Below are 21,165 nucleotides of genomic sequence, written 5' to 3'. Positions count from 1 at the left end.
GAAAGTGTTGACCATTATTATTTTTTTCCCCTGGTCTTTAGTATTCCCTTTTTTAGTTTGTCGCGTTGCACGTTTGCAGCCGGCGTTGCAATCTTTTTTATTTTTTTGTTCTTCTTGTGTTGTGTTGTGTTGTGCTGTGTCACGCCAAATTTCTTCCCCCTACAAACACCCCCCCCCCCCCATTTACTTCCGTGGTCATTGACAGCGATCGATAGCACTTTGGCTTTGACTGCCCGTCGCTGGAAGGATACTTCGTCTTTGACAGCTGCTGGAATCTGAAGAAATCCATTATTGTTTTTTTTGGTACAGGCGCGAAACAGGACAGTCGCGTGCGGGTTAAGGACCCCCGGCAACTTTGTGACTTTATTGGACGCAGCCCCGGAAGTAAATGGGGGGGGGGGGGGGGGTGCTTTTGTAGGGGGGATGAAATTTGGCGTGACAGCTGCAGCAGTGCCTGATGAATAATTGTCTGTTTCAAAGAGTGCTGCTCGTTTTTCGTATGTGGGTAACAACATTTAACTATGTATATATATTTCCCAATTGGTTCAACCGCCACCCGCCCGAATCTATTTAAAATCTATTTTTTTCGTCATGCATCCGCCCGATCCGCGGATTATCCGCAGAGTCTGCGGTTGTGTCTGCAAACCGCGCATCTCTAGTGTACTGTTATTTTTTTTATTTTGAGAATTTTTATTTTATTTTCCCTTTTCCTTTCTTTTATTGTAACTGTATCTGCGTATGTTCTGTAACTGTATCTATGTACTGTTATTTTATTATTTTGAGAATGTTCTTTTTCCTTTCTTTTATTTGTAACTGGATCTGTGTATTATTATTTTACTTTGAACTTTTGAAAAAGGACCCCAGGAAGACTAGCCTGGCGTCTGTGCGTCGGCTAATGGGGATCCTCAATAAACAATAAACAATCTCAAGGTTATGTTTTTCCAATATATTTTTCCGATAAACTGTTGCATTTAAGCCAATCTACAATTTTTATTTTAGTTTTATTTTTTATAAACCTTTATTTATAAATTTAAACATTTACAAACAGTTGGAAATAATAATCAAAGTAAGTACAAAAAACAGTACTAAACAGTATAAAAACAGTACAAAACAGTGCCAGGGGGTTGTAAATTCAAAGTAAATAAAATAGAATGCAAAAAATATACTTATATAATAAACAAAGTGCAAAGCCATAGGCTCACTCAATCTCAGTAAATAACTTAAAATTGGAGCACAGCATCATCGTTTTCACAGCTTTTTGGTTGTTAGAGGTAGAGAGTGTTTTAATGTAGAGTTTTAATTCTTTTTTAAAGGCAAAAAAAAACAGGTCGGGTGCCAATCTACAATATTACATTTCAAGCGCGGTGCAGATATTCAACTTCTTGTATGTTCGTGGTAATGCATAAATCATAACACTAGGCTAGACATTTTGTCATCATTCCTGAAATAATAAGTCATTTGACTGAAGAAAAGATCATATGTGATGTTTTAACAGCATGTTGACAATGTACAAGACATGTTACGAATAAACCAGTGTTATTATATTGAATATTTCGGTGTACCAAACCTTGTTTTTTATATATTTTTTATTTTATAAACCTTTATTTATAAATTGCCACACTAACAAACAATTGAGAAATAATAATAATCAAAAACAGTACAAAAACAGTACAAAAGAGCGCCAGGGGGTTGTGAACTCAATAAAGTAACTAAAGTAGAAAAAACTCTTATTTCTCAGTTTAGCCCGAGAGCTTTTTAATTATTTTACCTCTTGGTCGAACACCGGCATTTCCCCCTGCTTTCGGTTAGTGAAGCGCAATACATCCTGTTACAGCAGTAAGGACATATACTTTCGCAATAAAGGTTTAAGCAGTAAACAATACATATATATAACAAAGTTCAAAGCCATAGGCTCACACAAGTTCGGTAAATAATTACAATTTGGAACACAGCATCATCATTTTCACAGCTTTTTGGTCGTTAGAGGTAGAGAGTGTTTTAACGTAGAGTTCTAATTCTTTTTTTAAAGGCACAAAAAACAGGTCGGGTATTCAGAAACTTACATTTATGAATATAAAACTTAGCCAATAGTATAATGAGAATGCAGAGGTAAAATTCCTTTTCAAATTGTGTTTCATACAGTGTAAATCCAAATAGCACATCCGGTGTACCATACGGAAGTGAACCTGGCATACCAGGAGGATGCTGCCCAGTGATGTCATCAGAATGCGCCACGCAGGCACAACAAACACAGGTGACGTCACCCTCCCGCGACACATTTCCCTCGGCACGATGGAGGAGTGTAGTCCTCCTACGGTTTATCTCAGAGAGTTTGGCTGCGAACAAAGTTTACTCTCCCGTCCTGACGGCTCGGCGTCTTTCGTCCAGGGTAACAACTTCAAGAATTTTCACTCGGATTTAGCATTCTTAGCTGAACGTTAGCTGTGTCGCAGGCTAGCTAGTCCCGTGTACATCATCATAATTGCTGTTGTAAGGCACATAATGTACCAGAAAGTTAGACGTTCTTAAATATGAATATGTTTAACCTGCGTTTTTGTGCTTGACCTGTTCAAATAATAAGCTGCGTTCTCAGAGTTAACACAGCTGGTTACTCTATATCAGTGTTTTTCAACCACTGTGCCGCGGCACACCAGTGTGCCGTGAAGTGATCTAATTTCACCTATTTGGGGTAAAAAATATTTTTTGCAAACCAGTAATTCTAGTCTGCAAATGATGTGTTGTTGTGGAGTGTCGGTGCTGTCTAGAGCTCGGCAGAGTAACCGTGTAATACTCTTCCATATCAGTAGGCGGCGAACGGTAGCTAATTGCTTTGTAGATGTCGGCAACAGCGGGAAGCAGTGTGCAGGTAAAAAGGTATTTAATGCTTAAACAGAAAATAAACAAAATGTAAGTGCCCCTAAGAAAAGGCATTGAAGCTTAGGGAAGGCTATGCAGAACAACACTAAAACTGAACGGGCTACAAAGCCAACAAAAAACAGAATGCTGGACGACAGCAAAGACTTACTGCGGAGCAAAGACGGCGTCCACAATGTACATCCGCACATGACATGACAATCGACAATGTCCCCACAAAGAAGGATAAAAACAAAGTCGATGCGGGAAATATCGCTCAAAGGAAGACATGAAACTGCTACAGGAAAATACCAAAAAAAGAGAAAAAGCCAGCATAATAGGAGCGCAAGACAAGAAGTAAAACACTACACACAGGAAAACAGCAACAAAAGTCTAAATAAGTCATAGTGTGATGTGACAGTACACCTACTTTTTTAATATGCACCGCTGTTTCTAATAGTTAATATTCATATTTGGACCCTCTCTTATAGTTAGGTAGCCAAAATGTTATAAAGCACCACATTTAAAACATGTAGTACTAAATTTGTGTTATGTAGTATTAGAGATAGTTGGTAGGGCTGCACGATTTTGAGTAAAAAAAATAATTGTGATGTTTCTCTCCAAAATGGCGATTGAATTTGCGATGTTCGTATTTTATATATATATATATACAGTACAGGCCAAAAGTTCTGACACACCTCATTCAATGTGGAGTTATGTACTTAACAACAAAAGGTGAAATAACTGAAAGCGTGTTTTATGTTCTAGTTTCTTCAAAATAGCCACCCTTTGCTCTGATTACTGCTTTGCACACTCTTGGCATTCTCTCCATGAGCACACCTGTGAAGTGAAAACCATTTCAGGTGACTACCTCTTGAAGCCTGTGGAGAGAATGCCAAGAGTGTGCAAAGCAGTAATCAGGGCAAATGGTAGCTATTTTGAAAAAAGTAGAATATAAAACATGTTTTCAGTTATTTCACCTTTTTTTTGGTTAAGTACATAACTCCACATGTGTTCATTCATAGTTTTGATGTGACAATCTACAATGTAAATAGTCATGAAAATAAAGAAATTGCATTGAATGAGAAGGTGTGTCCAAACTTTTGGCCTGTACTGTATGTATATACTGTATATATACACTACCGTTCAAAAGTTTGGGGTCACATTGAAATGTCCTTATTTTTGAAGGAAAAGCACTGTACTTTTCAATGAAGATAACTTTAAACTAGTCTTAACTTTAAAGAAATACACTCTATACATTGCTAATGTGGTAAATGACTATTCTAGCTGCAAATGTCTGGTTTTTGGTGCAATATCTACATAGGTGTATAGAGGCCCATTTCCAGCAACTATCACTCCAGTATTCTAATGGTACAATGTGTTTGCTCATTGGCTCAGAAGGCTAATTGATGATTAGAAAACCCTTGTGCAATCATGTTCACACATCTGAAAACAGTTTAGCTCGTTACAGAAGCTACAAAACTGACCTTCCTTTGAGCAGATTGAGTTTCTGGAGCATCACATTTGTGGGGTCAATTAAACGCTCAAAATGGCCAGAAAAAGAGAACTTTCATAGACTTCACAGTCTATTCTTGTTCTTAGAAATGAAGGCTATTCCACAAAATTGTTTGGGTGACCCAAACTTTTGAACGGTAGTGTATATATATATACTTATAGACTGTCGATCAACATCAGATTGTCTGGAGGTGCCACACATTAGAACAATATACAATAATATTTGGTTCAGATTCTGAGCTTTTGTCATGCGCTTAAACGGAATACCGTATTTTTCGGAGTATAAGTCGCTCCGGAGTATAAGTCGCACCGGCCGAAAATGCATAATAAAGAAGGAAAAAAACATATATAAGTCGCACTGGAGTATAAGTCGCATTTTTTGGGGAAATTTAATTGATAAAAGCCAACACCAAGAATAGACATTTGAAAGGCAATTTAAAATGTCTAAAGAATAGTGAACAACAGGCTGAATAAGTGTACGTTATATGAGGCATAAATAACCAACTGAGAAGGTGCCTGGTATGTTAACGTAACATATTATGGTAAGAGTCATTCAAATAACTATAACATATAGAACATGCTATACGTTTACCAAACAATCTGTCACTCCTAATCGTTAAATCCCATGAAATCTTATACGTCTAGTCTCTTACGTCAATGAGATCAATAATATTATTTGATATTTTACGCTAATGTGTTAATAATTTCACACATAAGTCGCTTCAGAGTATAAATCGCACCCCCGGCCAAACTATGAAAAAAAATGCGGCTTATAGTCTGAAAAATACGGTAAATAACAAAAAAACAACAACTATACAGCGATGATAATGTAATGTAATCATAATTTATACCACAGGTGTCAAACTCGAGGCCCGGGGTCCAGATCTGGGCCGCCACATAATTTTATATGGCTCGCGAAATGGTAATAATATGCTTTTAATAAAATAATATTTTCTTACTAAACATTTGTTCTTTTCATTTTGACATTCAAAATATACATGAACTGCATGCTTATCTTTATATACATATCTTTTAAAATGTAATATCTAATAATGCAACAAAATGTTGTATTAAAAAAAAATTAGTACTTGAATATCAGCTTGATTTATGATTTCAAAGCACGTTATCAGATTGTGCTCTGTAAAAATGACAATAGACTTTACGGTAGAATTCTGGCAACTGATCTGGCGTTTTTTTACAAAAAAGACAACGTTGGTACTGTTTGTGTTTCCAGTAATACGCTATTAAATCAACAATTTTAGATTTTACTGTTAAAGAGTGGTACTGTTTTTCCATTCTATTTACAGTAATATTCCGTAAAAAAACACTGCAACTTTTACGATAAAATTCTGGCAACTGAGTGATTTTTTTTTTTTTTTTTTTTTAGTAAACTCTATTTAATTATTTTCAAGCGAACGTAGAAAAAAAGCAAATAATCAAATACTATATCACGAGCCAAATCCTTATACCTTTTTTTTTTACTTATATATTGACAAGTGGCCCTCTGAGGGCAGACAAAACTGTGATGTGGCCCTCAATGAAAACAAGTTTGACATCCCTGATTTACACTAATAATGCAGGTAACCATATAAAAGGATATCAACATTTCCATGTTATCATTACTGTAGAATTGTTTAACATTGTACTGTAATTGGGAGGTAAATAACTTTGTTAACCTAAACAAACAAACAAATTGAATAGAAGAGAAAGGTCGAAGGTTGTTTTTTTGCTCGTTCGTTCGTGTTGATGGGCTCATATTGCCATCAACTCCCAGCAGTTTCCACAAGTTTGTTGTGTTCGGACCAAAACATCAATCCCTATCTGTGATTAATTAACAATGCTGTTTTTGTGTGTGTTCTGTGTGTAGGAGACACAAGCGTGCTCGCTGCAGTGTATGGACCAGCTGAAGTTAAAGTCAGTAAAGAAATCTATGATCGAGCGACACTGGAGGTCCTCATACAACCCAAAGTTGGCCTTCCAAGTAAGTCTTCTCTCATTTATCACCTTCATTCCGCAGTAGGTCTCCGCTATTTGTGGTGTTTTTGCTCGAAGACCCCCAAGGAATAGCAACAATAAATGCAAGTCATGTGCACACCCCAAAAATGCTCATTTTTGACGCCCTATAACACGGGTGTCAAACTCGTTTTCATTGAGGGCCACGTTGCAGTTTTGGCTGCCCTCAGAGGGCCGGCCTCTTGTAACATTAATAAAAGAAACATACATGTACAAAACCCAAACCAGTGAAGTTGTCACGTTGTGTATTTCGTAAATAAAAAAAGAATACAATGATTTGCAAATCAACTTCTAGTTAATTGAATAGACTGCAAAGACAAGATATTTCATGTTCACACAGAGAAACTACTTTTTTTTTTTGCAAATAATCATTAACTTAGAATTTAATGGCAGCAACACATTGCAAAAAAGTTGTCACAGGGGCATGTTTACCACTGTGTTACATGGCCTTTCTTTTTAACAACAGTCAGTAAAGTTTTGGGAACTGAGGAGACACATTTTTGAAGTGGAATTCTTGCCCATTCTTGCTTGATGTACAGCTTAAGTTGTTCAACAGTCTCCCTTCTCATATTTTAGCCTTCATATTGCGCCACACATTTTCAATGGGAGACAGGTCTGGACTACAGGCAGGCCAGTCTAGTACCCGCACTCTTTTACTATGAAGCCACGCTGTTGTAACACGTGGCTTGGCATTGTCTTGCTGAAATAAGCAGGGGCGTCCATGATAACGTTGCTTGGATGGCAACATATGTTGCTCCCTAACGTGTATGTACCTTTCAGCATTAATGGTGCCTTCACAGATGTGTAAGTTACCCATGTCTTGGCCACTAATACACCCCCATACCATCACACATGCTGACTTTTGAACATGACGCCTATAACAATCTGGATGGTTCTTTTCCTCTTTGGTCCGGAGGACACGACGTCCACAGTTTCCAAAAACAATTTGAAATGTGGACTCGTCAGACCACAGAACACTTTTCCACTTTGCATCAGTCCATCTTAGATGAGCTCCGATCCAGCAAAGCGTTTCTGGGTGTTGTTGATAAATGGCTTTGGCTTTGCATAGTAGAGTTTTAACTTGCACTCGCAGATGTAGCGACCAACTGTAGTTACTGACAGTGGTTTTCTGAAGTGTTCCTGAGCCGATGTGGGGATATCCTTTACACACTGATGTCGCTTTTTGATGCAGTACCGCCTGAGGGATCGAAGGTCACGGGCATTGCAGTTTACGTGCAGGGATTTCTCCAGATTATCATAACCTTTTGATGATATTACGGAGCGTAGATGGTGAAATCCCTAAATTCCTTGCAATAGCTGGTTGAGAAATGTTGTTGTTAAACAATTTGCTCAGGCATTTGTTGACAAAGTGGTGACCCTCGCCCCGTCCTTGTTTGTGAATGACTGAGCATTTCATGGAATCTACTTTTATACCCAATCATGGCACCCACCTGTTCCCAATTAGCCTGTTCACCTGTGGGATGTTCCAAATAAGTCTTTGATGAGCATTCCTCAGCTTTCTCAGTCTTTTTTGCCACTTGTGCCAGCTTTTTTGAAACATGCTGCAGGCATCAAATTCCAAATGAGCTAATATTTGCAAAAAATAACAAAGTTTCTCAGTTCGAACGATAAATATCTTGTCTTTGCAGTCTATTCAATTTAATATAAGTTGAAAAGAATTTGCAAATCATTGTATTCTCTTTTTATTTACCATTTACACAACATGACAAGTTCACAGCTTTTGGGGTTTGTGCAATGCTGCAATATTGTTTGCAGAAGTGTTTTATTCAAGACAGAAGTGTTTATTTTGTTGTTTGAAAATGATTCCATGAAAAGTACAATTTATATCTGGTCTGCAAATAACATTATACACATTAGAATGTTGCTGAGAGTAAGAAGTAACTTTCAAATAACTAGTTTTCGATCAAATAAAGGCAAAACTTGTTTTGTCATTTGTATTAATTGGTTTCTTATATTTAGGCCATATGGCCCAGGCCCTGTGGTTTATCGGCAGAAATGTCTTATCCTTGCAGGCCTCGTAGGCGAGGATCCACACTGGTTGGCTAGTCGATAGAAAAGCGCTATATAAATCTAATCCATTATTATTATTATTATTATTATTATTATTATTGTAGAGCAGGGGTCACCAACCTTTTTGAAACCAAGAGCTACTTCTTGGGTACTGATTAATGCGAATGGCTACCAGTTTGATACACACTTAAATAAATTGCCAGAAATAGCCAATTTGCTCAATTTACCTTTAACTCTGTTATTATTAATAATTAATGATATTTACACTTAATTGAACGGTTTAAAAGAGGAGAAAACACGGAAAAAAATGACAATTAAATTTTGAAACATAGTTTATCTTCAATTTCGACTCTTTAAAATTCAAAATCCAACTGAAAAAAAGAAGAGAAAAACTAGCTAATTCGAATCTTTTTGAAAAAATAAAAAAAATAATTTATGGAACATCATTAGTAATTTTTCCTGATTAAGATTAATTTTAGAATTTTGATGACATATTTTAAATAGGTTAAAATCCAATCTGCACTTTGTTAGAATATATAACAAATTGGACCAAACTATATTTCTAACAAAGACAAATCATTATTTCTTCTAGATTTTCCAGAACAAAATTTTTTAAATAAATTCAAAAGACTTTGAAATAAGATTTAAATTTGATTCTACAGATTTTCTAGATTTGCCAGAATAATTTTTTTGAAATTGAATCATAATAAGTTTGAAGAAATATTTCACAAATATTCTTTGTCGAAAAAACAGAAGCTAAAATGAAGAATTAAATGAAAATGTATTTATTATTCTTTACAATAAAAAAAATACATTTACTTGAACATTGATTTAAATTGTCCGGAAAGAAGAAGAAGGAATTTAAAAGGTAAAAAGGTATATGTGTTTAAAAATCCTAAAATCATTTTTAAGGTTGTATTTTTTCTCTAAAATTGTCTTTCTGAAAGTTATAAGTAGCAAAGTAAAAAAATTAATGAATATATTTAAACAAGTGAAGACCAAGTCTTTAAAATATTTTCTTGGATTTTCAAAATCTATTTGTTTTGTCTCTCTTAGAATTAAAAATGTCGGGCAAAGCGAGACCAGTTTTCTAGTAAATAAATACAATTTAAAAAATAGAGGCAGCTCACTGGTAAGTGCTGCTATTTGAGCTATTTTTAGAACAGGCCAGCGGGCTACTCATCTGGTCCTTACGGGCTACCTGGTGCCCGCGGGCACCGCGTTGGTGACCCCTGTTGTAGAGTTAGCCACCTTTTAGAATTTGCCAAAGAAGCTGCCTTTCCAAGCGTCGCCAGCAGGTGGTGCTAGCAAGCCGCATCCCCGTTTAAACCGGCGCGCATGTCCGCAGGTGTGAAGGAGCGAGCCCAGCAGCAGTGTGTGCGGGAAACCTGCGAGGCGTCGCTGCTCCTGTCCCTCCACCCCCGCTCCTCCCTCACGCTGGTCCTGCAGGTGCTGCACGACGACGGCTCCGTATCCTCCCGCCTCCACCCGCTGTAGCCTGCCCCCAGGTTGTGCTTTTGATTCCCTGACCCGCAGCGCAGCTCCTGTCCAGCTTCCTGAACGCCGCCTGCATGGCTCTGATGGACGCCGGCCTGCCCATGAGTTGCCTGTTCTGCGGCGTGACGTGCACCATCCGCACAGACGGCAAGATCATCACGGACCCGACCGCCGCTCAGGAAGTAGTAAGTCTGCCTACTTCCTTTTTGAGACTCGTTTGGACTTGCAGACCATTATAGCAGATAAAAGAAAGGTTATTAGGTGTGTAGGCCATGTTTTACATGTAAGAAGTAGTTAGTCTGAAAGAGCATGGCTAAGAAATACACTGCTTGTGTTTACTCGTCAGGAGAGTCGAGCTCTGATGACGTTCGCCATCGACAGCAAAGACCGCCGTGTGATGATGACCTCCACCAAAGGCTCCTTTTCAGTGCACGAGGTCTGTCACACGCCCACCTTTTGTTCTGTTGACCAAGTCCAGTGTTGATGTGTGTTCTTGTATTTCTACCCTTCTTGAGACATCAACAAGGAAAAGTAGCTTCCATATGAGGAGGTGTGAAGTGATGACATAAATCATGGCCCCAATAACATTGCATCTAATAATCTCATTTGGTGGTGACATCTATCAAAATGAGGGTGGTCCCAAAAAGGAGGGATTTTTCAAATTGACTGTGTGTCGCTTTTAAAAGTGCTCCCCCTCTGGCCAACATATGAAATAACAAGTGTGTGTAAGAAACAGGCATGTGATTTTTCCGTCTAAAGTCGGAATTTCGTCTTTTTTAATCTCTGGAAAAAGAAAAAAAATCTCCCGTTTTTCCGTTTTTTTTTCCGACCCTAAATCAAGATTCGAGACGTAGTTTATATTACGCCGTAGTTGATTAGTCGATATGTTCCTTGTGACCAATCAGGACATCTGTTATGAATGATGACGTTAATAACGTCATCATTCATAATGGTTATTACAGCCATTTTCCATATGTAAACGATGTCGGTTCTCGAGAGAAAGGACGCTTTACGAGTAAAAGAAATTGATAAACATGTCAAAAATAAGTTTCGATGGGACTGGATGGAAAGGGAAATCACTGATACTGTTGGGAAGAAGGAAGTTACGACTTTGTTCGGTGATTTTATTCGGAAAATCGATCGTCCCGGAAAGGTTTTGTGCACGTGGTGTCAAGATAATATTGACTATGGATCACGAGGTTTCAAGGCTTTGGAAGTACATGCGAAACGCCAAAAACATATGAAACAACTTGAAGCAAGGAAAACCAACTTTTCACTAGCTGGTACTTTTGGATGTCAACCGAAAGTGAGCAAACCTTACGGACTTCATATTTTGTTTAAATCGACAACTGCCGTAGACATCGAGAGGAAAGATCCATGCGTGCACCCACTTCAGTTGCAGACAGGGTTGTTAATAATGAGGTAAGATAAAAAATATTTGCTTGCGAAATACGCATGTTTGTTTTAAATATTAACCAATTATTGCTTTGCGAAATATAAATGGGTTTTTCTAAAAATAAAAAGCCACGTGAAAATATATTATGAAATTACAGAAATTCATAGAGTCGCATTATTGATTCGGGTTAACAATTTATTTGAAATACATTTGCATATAATACTATTTTGTAATATTAAGTTCTTATGTAGTCTGTTGAAACTATTGTCAGTGGTGTAACAATCTTGAAAGTAAATATTTTCACACTTGTTTCATGCAATATGTCAGTGTCCTCACATTATTATTATTTCCTATTTTCAAATATGAGTAAACAATACTAAACATGTTTAATTATTTTCATAAATGTATATCCTATTTTGGCGAAAAGAATGAAATGTTTACATTACATTACATTACATGAACCGAAGTAATGTGGTAATACTGTAAATAAACTGTAGATAATATCACTGATCAATGTGACACCTGTGGATGTGAAATGAACACAAGATGTAAATATTAGTGACTAAATACTGTTGGGACTGAACCATATACAGTGATTCATTAGGATAATTGGGTTATGTATGTTCTATTAATGATGTTTTCATGTCTTTAAACACTAAAATATTTTCTTCAAATGGTGCTGTCTTTGTTAATTTTAGCATGTTAAATTGGTGAAAAACCAGGAGCCCTGGACCTGGCTGGGGGCCTTCGTCCCCCAGACCCCCGGAAGTTTTTTCAGTCTTTTTCATTGTGGTCAAATCACATGCCTGAAGAATATAAAATGGTCAAATTGGGCCAAAAATTAGTTTAAAAAATAAAATAAATATGTATATAGATACATACCGTATTTTTCGGATTATAGGTCGCTCCGGAGTATAAGTCGCACCGGCCGAAAATGCATAATAAAGAAGGAAAAAAACATATATAAGTCACACTAGAGCAGGGATCGGCAACCCGCGGCTCCGGAGCCGCATGTGGTTCTTTGACCACTCTGGTGCGGCTCAGCTGCATACTTGCCGACCCTCCCGATTTTCCAGGAGACTTCCGGATTTCAGTGCCTCTCCCAAAAATCTCCCGGGGCAAGTATTCTCAGATTTTCACTCAAACAACAACAATAAGGGCGTGCCATGACAGCTACGCATTTAATGTCCTCTACAACCTGTACAAACAGCGTGCCAGCCCAGCAACATATTGTATGCAGCTTCTGCTTGCACACGTAAGTGACTGCAAGGCATACTTGATCAACAGCCACATAGGTTACACTGACGGTGGGCGTATAAAACAACTTTAACACTCTTACTAGTATGCGCCACACTGTGAACTAAAACCAAACAATAATGACAAACACATTTCGGGAGAACATCCGCACCGTAACACAACAGAACAAATACCCAGAATCCCATGCAGCCCTAACTCTTCCGGGCTGCATTATACACCCCCGCTACCACCAAACCCCGCCCACCTCAACCAACGCACGGAGGGGGGGTTGATGTGTGGGGGGGGCAGGGTTGGGGGGCGATAAATGCTGTGCCATCACGGCACGCCCTTATTGTTGTTGATTGGGTGAAAATCAACAGACGTTCGAGAGAATACTTGCCCTGAAATTCGTGAGTCTCCTGAAAAAATCGGAAGGGTTGGCAAGTATAACGCTGTCAAGCGCCAATCATATAAAACTCACGGGCCGCACTAACATAATATTTTCATATTAAGGTGCGGGCCGCATGTCTGAGACCCCTGGTTTATACATAGCACAAAGCAAAAAAAAACTTTGTATGCAGTGTTATTTTATTTTAAATTTCAAAAGAGTTTTGTGGCTCCCATTGTTTTCTTAAATTTGTGAAACTGGTCAAAATGGCTCTTTGAGTGGTAAAGGTTGCCGACCCCTGCACTAGAGTATAAATCGCATTTTTTGGAGAAATTAAATTGATGAAATCCAACACCAAGAATAGACATTTGAAAGGCAATTTAAAATAAATAAAGAATAGTGAACAACGGGCTGTTAAGTGTACGTTATATGACGCAAATTAATTTATATTCATCTCCTTGGCAACTACCTGGGCGTAATTTCACACATAAATCGCTCCAGAGTATAAATCGCACCCCCGGCCAAACTATGAAAAAAACTGTGATTTATAATCCGAAAAATACGGTACTGTAATAACTTGAAATAAATAAACATTAAAATGTTTTTTCTTTTTCTCACACATTTTTTTTCTTTTTCTCACAATGTGTCAACTTTTTTCCTTATAAAATTGGGAACAATTTCTCATATTCTTTCTGTTTCTGTAATATTGCAATATTTTCTCGTCAAATTATTACTTTTTAATGTAAAATTATTACTTTTTAATGCAAAATGGTGACATTTGTCATATCAAATTCTGACTTTTATCACCATATTGCCATTTTTTTGTTGTTCTGGTAAAATAGTGACATTTTTTTGAGTAAAATGATGACTTTTGTCATCATTTTGCCAAGTAAAATCCCGATTATTATTATATTGCCAAAATGTTCAAGTTTTCTTTTGAAATTGTGACTTGTCGAGTAAAATTACAACTCTTCATAAAATTTAAGTGAAGTGTGAATTATATTTATATAGCGCTTTTCTCTAGTGACTCAAAGCGCTTTTACATAGTGAAACCCAATATCTAAGTTGCATTTACACCAGTGTGGGTGGCACTGGGAGCAGGTGGGTAAAGTGTCTTGCCCAAAGACACAACGGCAGTGACTAGGATGGCAGAAGCGGGGATCGAACCTGGAACCCTCAAGTTGCTGGCACGGCCACTCTACCAACTGAACTATACCGCCCCCAAATTGCCAAGATGTTTAGCTTTTCTCGTAAAATTGCGACTGTTATTGAGTAAATATCCAATTTCTATCATAATATTGCACAAATGGTCAGTTTTTCTTGTAAGAATTTTGACTTGCGTTGAGTAAAATTATGAGTTTTATTATAATACTGCCAAAATTCTAAGTTTTTCTTGTGAAATTCCAACAAATTTTTCACAACAAGCATTTTTCTATTTGCATAGTATGTATATATTATTAATGTTGTAAATACACATATTTTATATATCTAGAAAGGGTGGTCCTAAAGAGGGAGGCATCATTCAGAGGTCTCAAGAAGGTAATTAATACAAGAATATGTGTGTGTTTGTGTGTCTGTGTGTGTGTGTGTGTGTGTGCGTGTGTTTGTCTGGTCCGCAGCTGCAGCAGTGCATCGCCGTCAGTCAGGCGGCGTCAGAGAAGATCTTCCACTTCTACAGAGACGCGGTCAGGCGGCGCTACTCCAAAAGTGTCTTCTGATCTTTTTTACCCCCACAGTGCTCACAAAGAAGATTTTTTTTCAAAATAAAATATTCACCAAGCACTTAGGGTGTCCTCGGCTGTCAGTTCACTCGCAGGTCAGTTTGCTGTGTGTGTGTGTGTGTGTGTGTGTGTGTGTGTGTGTGTGTGTGTGTGTGTGTGTGTGTGTGTGTGTGTGTGTGTGTGTGTGTGTGTGTGTGTGTGTGTGTGTGTGTGTGTGTGTGTGTGTGTGTGTGTGTGTGTGTGTGTGTGTGTGTGTGTGTGTACAGATTGGAAGGAATGCGACACAAGACAGAGCAGACAAGAGACGTTGCGCTTGAAGAGTTCCTGTTGTCGGTAAGTGGAAGTCTTCCATTCCTATTTAAACCGGCAAGTTACCGTAATTCCTTGTGTAGAGGTGCTCTCAAAAAGATTCAACACCCAGCTATAAATGTTTTTATTTCAGATTTTGTGTTTTCTTGTATATTAAGAAATATTGTATTTTATTTTTTTGTTTTTTTATTATCATTAATAATTCTGCATTATTATTTTAATATTTTTTGTTATTATTACATAAAACAATTGTTTTTTGTATTTTATATTATTAATCATGTATAATAAATATTTCTTAGTTTTTTTGCATTATTACCAATTATTGTATATAATGAATAATATTTATTATTTTTAATACTTTTTTTGGACACTATATAAACTTTAGAACTTTTTTCCTCCCTCCATTCAATTAGTGTGCTGCGTTATTTTTTTTTCCCAATTTCTTACTTTTTTCTAAGTCAACATTGACGTGTCAAGGTGCTCTAACCTGAAGCTTGACTGTAAATGCCAGCTTTACAGATGCCATGTCTGCTCTCCAGGCTGGTTTGCAGTAAACACCTGAACTGCCACACTAGTGCGCGTCGATGATGTCATCGTAAAGTCAGCATTGTTGTGACTAAGGAAGTAATAGTTGTAGCAAAACCTTTTGCACAACAATATCTCAATCTGTGCGTCTGTAATCCCATTCACGTGTCTGTGTACTAATTTGTGTGTCTGTATCTCACTTTGTGCGTTTGTAATCCCATTCACGTGTCTGTGTACTAATTTGTGTGTCTGTATCTCACTTTGTGCGTTTGTAATCCCATTCACATGTCTGTACTAATTTGTGTGTCTGTATCTCACTTTGTGTGTTTGTAATCCCATTCACGTGTCTGTGTACTAATTTGTGTGTCTGTATCTCATTTTGTGTGTTTATAATCCCATTCACGTGTCTGTGTACTAATTTGTGTGTCTGTATCTCACTTAGTGCGTTTGTAATCCTATTCACGTGTCTGTGTACAAATTTGTGTCTGTATCTCACTTTGTGCATTTGTAATCCCATTCACGTGTCTGTGTACTAATTTGTGTGTCTGTATCTCACTTTGTGCGTTTGTAATCCCATTCACGTGTCTGTACTAATTTGTGTGTCTGTATCTCACTTTGTGCGTTTGTAATCCCATTCACGTGTCTGTACTAATTTGTGTGTCTGTATCTCATTTTGTGCGTTTGTAATCCCATTCACGTGTCTGTGTACTAATTTGTGTGTCTGTATTTCACTTTGTGCGTTTGTAATCCCATTCACGTGTCTGTATCTCACTTTGTGCGTTTGTAATTCCATTCACGTGTCTGTGTACTAATTTGCGTGTCTGTATCTCACTTTGTGCGTCTGTAATCCCATTCACGTGTCTGTGTACTAATTTGTATGTCTGTATTTCACTTTGTGCATTTGTAATCCCATTCACGTGTCTGTGTACTAATTTGTATGTCTGTATTTCACTTTGTGCATTTGTAATCCCATTCACGTGTCTGTGTACTAATTTGTGTGTCTGTATCTCACTTTGTGCGTTTGTAATCCCATTCACATGTTTGTGTACTAATTTGTGTGTCTGTATCTCACTGTGTGCGTTTGTAATCCCATTCACTTGTCCGTGTACTAATTTGTGTGTCTGTATCTCAGTTTGTGCGTTTGTAATCCCATTCATGTGTCTGTGTACTAATTTGTGGGTCTGTATCTCACTTTGTGCGTTTGTAATCCCATTCACGTGTCTGTGTACTAATTTGTGTGTCTGTATCTCATTTTGTGTGTTTGTAATCCCATTCACGTGTCTGTGTACTAATTTGTGTGTTTGTGTAATCTCATTAACGTGTCAATGTACTATTTTATGTGTCTGTATCGCAATCTGTGCGTGTCTAATCCCATTTGCATGTCTGTGTACTAATTTGTGTGTCTGTATTTTAATTTGTGTGTAATCCCATTCATGCGTCTTTGTATTAATTTGTGGGTCTGTATCTCACTTTGTGCGTTTGTAATCCCATTCACGTGTCTGTGCACTAATTTGTGTGTGTAATCTCATTAACGTGTCAATGTACTATTTTGTGTGTATCGCAATCTGTGCGTGTCTAATCCCATTCGCATGTCTGTGTACTAATTTGTGTGTCTGTATTTTAATTTGTGTGTAATCCCATTCATGCGTATATGTACTAATTTGTGGGTCTGTATCTCACTTTGTGCGTTTGTAATCCCATTCACTTGTCTGTGTACTAATTTGTGTGTTTGTGTAATCTCATGAACGTGTCAATGTACTATTTTGTGTGTCTGTATCGCAATCTGTGCGTGTCTAATCCCATTTGCATGTCTGTGTACTAATTTGTGTGTCTGTATTTTTATTTGTGTGTAATCCCATTTACGTGTCTGTGTACTAGTTTGTGTGTCTGTATCTCACTTTGTGCGTTTGTAATTCCATTCACGTGTCTGTGTACTAATTTGTGTGTTTGTGTAATCTCATTAACGTGTCAATGTACTATTTTGTGTGTCTGTATCGCAATCTGTGCGTGTCTAATCCCATTCGCATGTCTGTGTACTAATTTGTGTGTCTGTATTTTAATTTGTGTGTAATCCCATTCATGCGTATATGTACTAATTTGTGGGTCTGTATCTCACTTTGTCCGTTTGTAATCCCATTCACTTGTCTGTGTACTAATTTGTGTGTTTGTGTAATCTCATGAACGTGTCAATGTACTATTTTGTGTGTCTGTATCGCAATCTGTGCGTGTCTAATCCCATTTGCATGTCTGTGTACTAATTTGTGTGTCTGTATTTTTATTTGTGTGTAATCCCATTTACGTGTCTGTGTACTAGTTTGTGTGTCTGTATCTCACTTTGTGCGTTTGTAATTCCATTCACGTGTCTGTGTACTAATTTGTGTGTTTGTGTAATCTCATTAACGTGTCAATGTACTATTTTGTGTGTCTGTATCGCAATCTTTGCGTGTCTAATCCCATTCGCATGTCTGTGTACTAATTTGTGTGTCTATATCTTAATTTGTGTGTAATCCCATTCACGTGTCTGTGTACTAATTTGTGGGTCTGTATCTCAATCTGTGCGGGTAGTCCCATTCACGTTTCTGTACTCATTTGTGTACACACAAATTAGCACGCAAACACATGGATCAGATTACAGACACACAGATTGAGATACAGACACACAAATTAGTACACAAACACATGGATCAGATTACAGACACACAGATTGAGATACAGACACATAAATTAGTACACAAACACATGGATCAGATTACAGACACACAGATTGAGATACAGACACACAAATTAGTACACAAACACATGGATCAGATTACAGACACACATATTGAGATACAGACACACAAAATAGTACAGAAACACATGGATCAGATTACAGACACAAATTAGTACATTGACATGTGGATCAGATTACAGACACACAGATTGAGATACAGACACACAAAATAGTACAGAAACACATGGATCAGATTACAGACACACAGATTGAGATACAGACACATAAATTAGTACACAGACACATGGATCAGATTACAGACACACAGATTGAGATACAGACACACAAATTAGTACACAGACACATGGATCAGATTACAGACACACAGATTGAGATACAGACACACAAATTAGTACACAAACACATGGATCAGATTACAGACACACAGATTGAGATACAGACACACAAAATAGTACAGAAACAAATGGATCAGATTACAGACACACAGATTGAGATACAGACACACAAAATAGTACACAAACACATGGATCATATTACAGACACACAAATTAGTGCATTGACATGTGGATCAGATTACAGACACACAGATTGAGATACAGACACACAAAATAGTACACAAACACATGGATCAGATTACAGACACACAGATTGAGATACAGACACACAAAATAGTACACAAACACATGGATCAGATTACAGACACACAGATTGAGATACAGACACACAAAATAGTACACAAACACATGGATCAGATTACAGACACACAAATGAGTACATTGACATGTGGATCAGATTACAGACACACAAATTAGTACATTGACATGTGGATCAGATTACAGACACACAAATTAGTACATTGACATGTGGATCAGATTACAGACACACAAATTAGTACATTGACATGTGGATCAGATTACAGACACACCAAATAGTACATTGACATGTGGATCAGATTACAGATTGAGCTACACCTTTGCAAATAGTTGTGCTACACTAATACTTCCATATTTGTCTTGCTGAGGCATGTTTTTGAGGTGTGACATTTAAAACTCCTCCCCACTATTCCAGGTTAGCCTTTTTTGAGGGAACTTTTTTCTTTTTTTCGGTCGGAAAAAACCCACAACATCAAACAAGTGCATGTTTATTATTGTTGTTATTATTGTTGAGACTGACTGAATTCCCTTCCATGTTACTTACATGTCACCTGGTGAGGAAGAGTCCCATCAGCCAAAGTCCACGCGTCACGTGACAGGAAGTGAGCAGTCTGGGCGGAGCTAGGAGACGGCGGGAGGATTGTCGGAGGAAGCTGGCGAGGTATCACAAGTCCTCTGTTCTTTGTTGGTCATAGAAAAACTACTTCTACTTAGAAAAAGGCGGGCTTTTCCCCTCCAGTCGTAAAGGTTGCACATTTTATGGAGGCTCAAGTCGGCTCCTTCTCACACACTCTGGCATCTTGTTGGCACTTTTCCTGACAGTGTCTTAGTCTCCCCTCCTCATGAATAGTCCACAAGTCCAAGAAGCCACATGATAAAACCTGAGATATTAACTCATGTGCACAACAACACGGCAAACTTGTGTACATGAGATACTAACTCATGCTGCGTTCAAGGCTGCTGGGAAGTCTCAGATGTGTCGCCTTTAAAAAAAAAAGCGCTCAAGTCCGGGGTGTCCAAAAGGACGTTTTAAAAAATTTATTTTAATGAAAGTTAATTTATTATTAAAGCTGCAGTCTGTCACACACTCAAAATGACATTTTTAAAACCAAAATATAACAACACCTAGCATATGTTAGCAATATTGTGTCCAAACTGCTCATTTTCACGGATATCTGCCTTCAATTGAAGTTATTTTGTTTTGTTGCATTGTCTTATTGGGCATTAGTAACTTTTTTATTTTTATTTTAAGAATTGTGTGTACAGTAATAAGGGAGTGTTTTCAGCAAATGTCATACTAATACAAAGTTTTGTCGCATTTAGTTATAATAACATTTGTTTGAGCATAATATTTTCCCCAGGTTATCACTGTCATAATCAACTAACGAGAGGCAAATTCACAAATGATTGACATTTCAAAGCAAACAATATCGGCGATATATTTTCTTGGCATCAAATCAATACCAAAAATATTCCCCACCATTACAAAATGTAATACTTTTTTTTTTTTTTTTTTAAATGTACTTTTTTAATCAAACTTGAATTTAATTTCAGGTATGCTTTGTAATAAAACAAAGTCATGGAAGTATTTACAAATATTTGTTGTAACAGCAAATTTAACATATTTGAACATATATTTGGGATCAATCAAACAAATGCTTTAATGGGGAAAGTGACGACTTTTGGGGATTTTCTTCTTATCGGTGACGGAGCAGGATGGGGCTAGGAACAAGTTTCCATGAAGCTCCATATTATTCATTTATTGACATGTTACTTGTGCTTCTTCATGCAAAATACAACAAGATGCTTCTCTGGAACTGCTAGAGACATTGGAAAAAAAATGTGAACGGTCATCTTTGATTTTCTTGAACACATAAATAAATAATAAACACATAATAAATAATAAAATATTTATATTATTTAACATTAAATAATAAATATTATTTAATTTATTAAACAAAGCCAGCTTTTATTTGTATTCAAAGATATAACAATTGGTGGTGTTCTTGATATATTTTTGTCCTGCATTTCGTAACATAAACATGTCCTTTTGTTGTGTGCGTTTGTATTAGTGGGGCGGAGCTTACATGGTGGGACCAGGAAGTGGATTTAACAGTTGTAGCTGCAGACGAGAGATGTTATATTATTAGATGATACACAAAATTGTTGCGTAACCTACAACACAAAGCCAATATGTTTTGTTGCTAGCTTAGCACAGGGGTGCCCAAATTGTAAAAAATACAAATTGGAACAAAAGCACAAAGAAGTGGACAGTAAAATGTTGACTTTGAAAA

The 21,165-nt window shown here is 37.2% G+C and overlaps 1 protein-coding gene across 2 annotated transcripts; it reads left to right on the top strand.

Moving 5' to 3' along the window:
• The first annotated feature begins 2,148 nt into the window (after positions 1-2,148).
• On the top strand, positions 2,149-14,711 carry exosc5 (exosome component 5). 2 transcript variants are annotated; one of them, XM_062062163.1, is made up of 6 exons: positions 2,149-2,254; positions 6,236-6,349; positions 9,761-9,882; positions 9,954-10,094; positions 10,256-10,345; positions 14,549-14,711. In XM_062062163.1, the coding sequence occupies exons 1-6, from the start codon at positions 2,203-2,205 to the stop codon at positions 14,645-14,647; spliced, it is 618 nt and encodes a 205-aa protein (XP_061918147.1). In that variant the 5' UTR covers positions 2,149-2,202; the 3' UTR covers positions 14,648-14,711. The 2 variants fall into 2 exon arrangements, with proteins under 2 accessions (XP_061918147.1, XP_061918146.1); XM_062062162.1 differs by having other exon boundaries at positions 2,253-2,389.
• Positions 14,712-21,165: the final 6,454 nt, after the last annotated feature.

Source organism: Entelurus aequoreus, linkage group LG10 (genome assembly GCF_033978785.1).
Source record: "Entelurus aequoreus isolate RoL-2023_Sb linkage group LG10, RoL_Eaeq_v1.1, whole genome shotgun sequence".
Classification (NCBI taxonomy): Eukaryota; Metazoa; Chordata; class Actinopteri; order Syngnathiformes; family Syngnathidae; genus Entelurus; species Entelurus aequoreus.
Note: the sequence above shows the minus strand (reverse complement) of the source record. Positions and strands in the feature narration are given on the sequence as shown.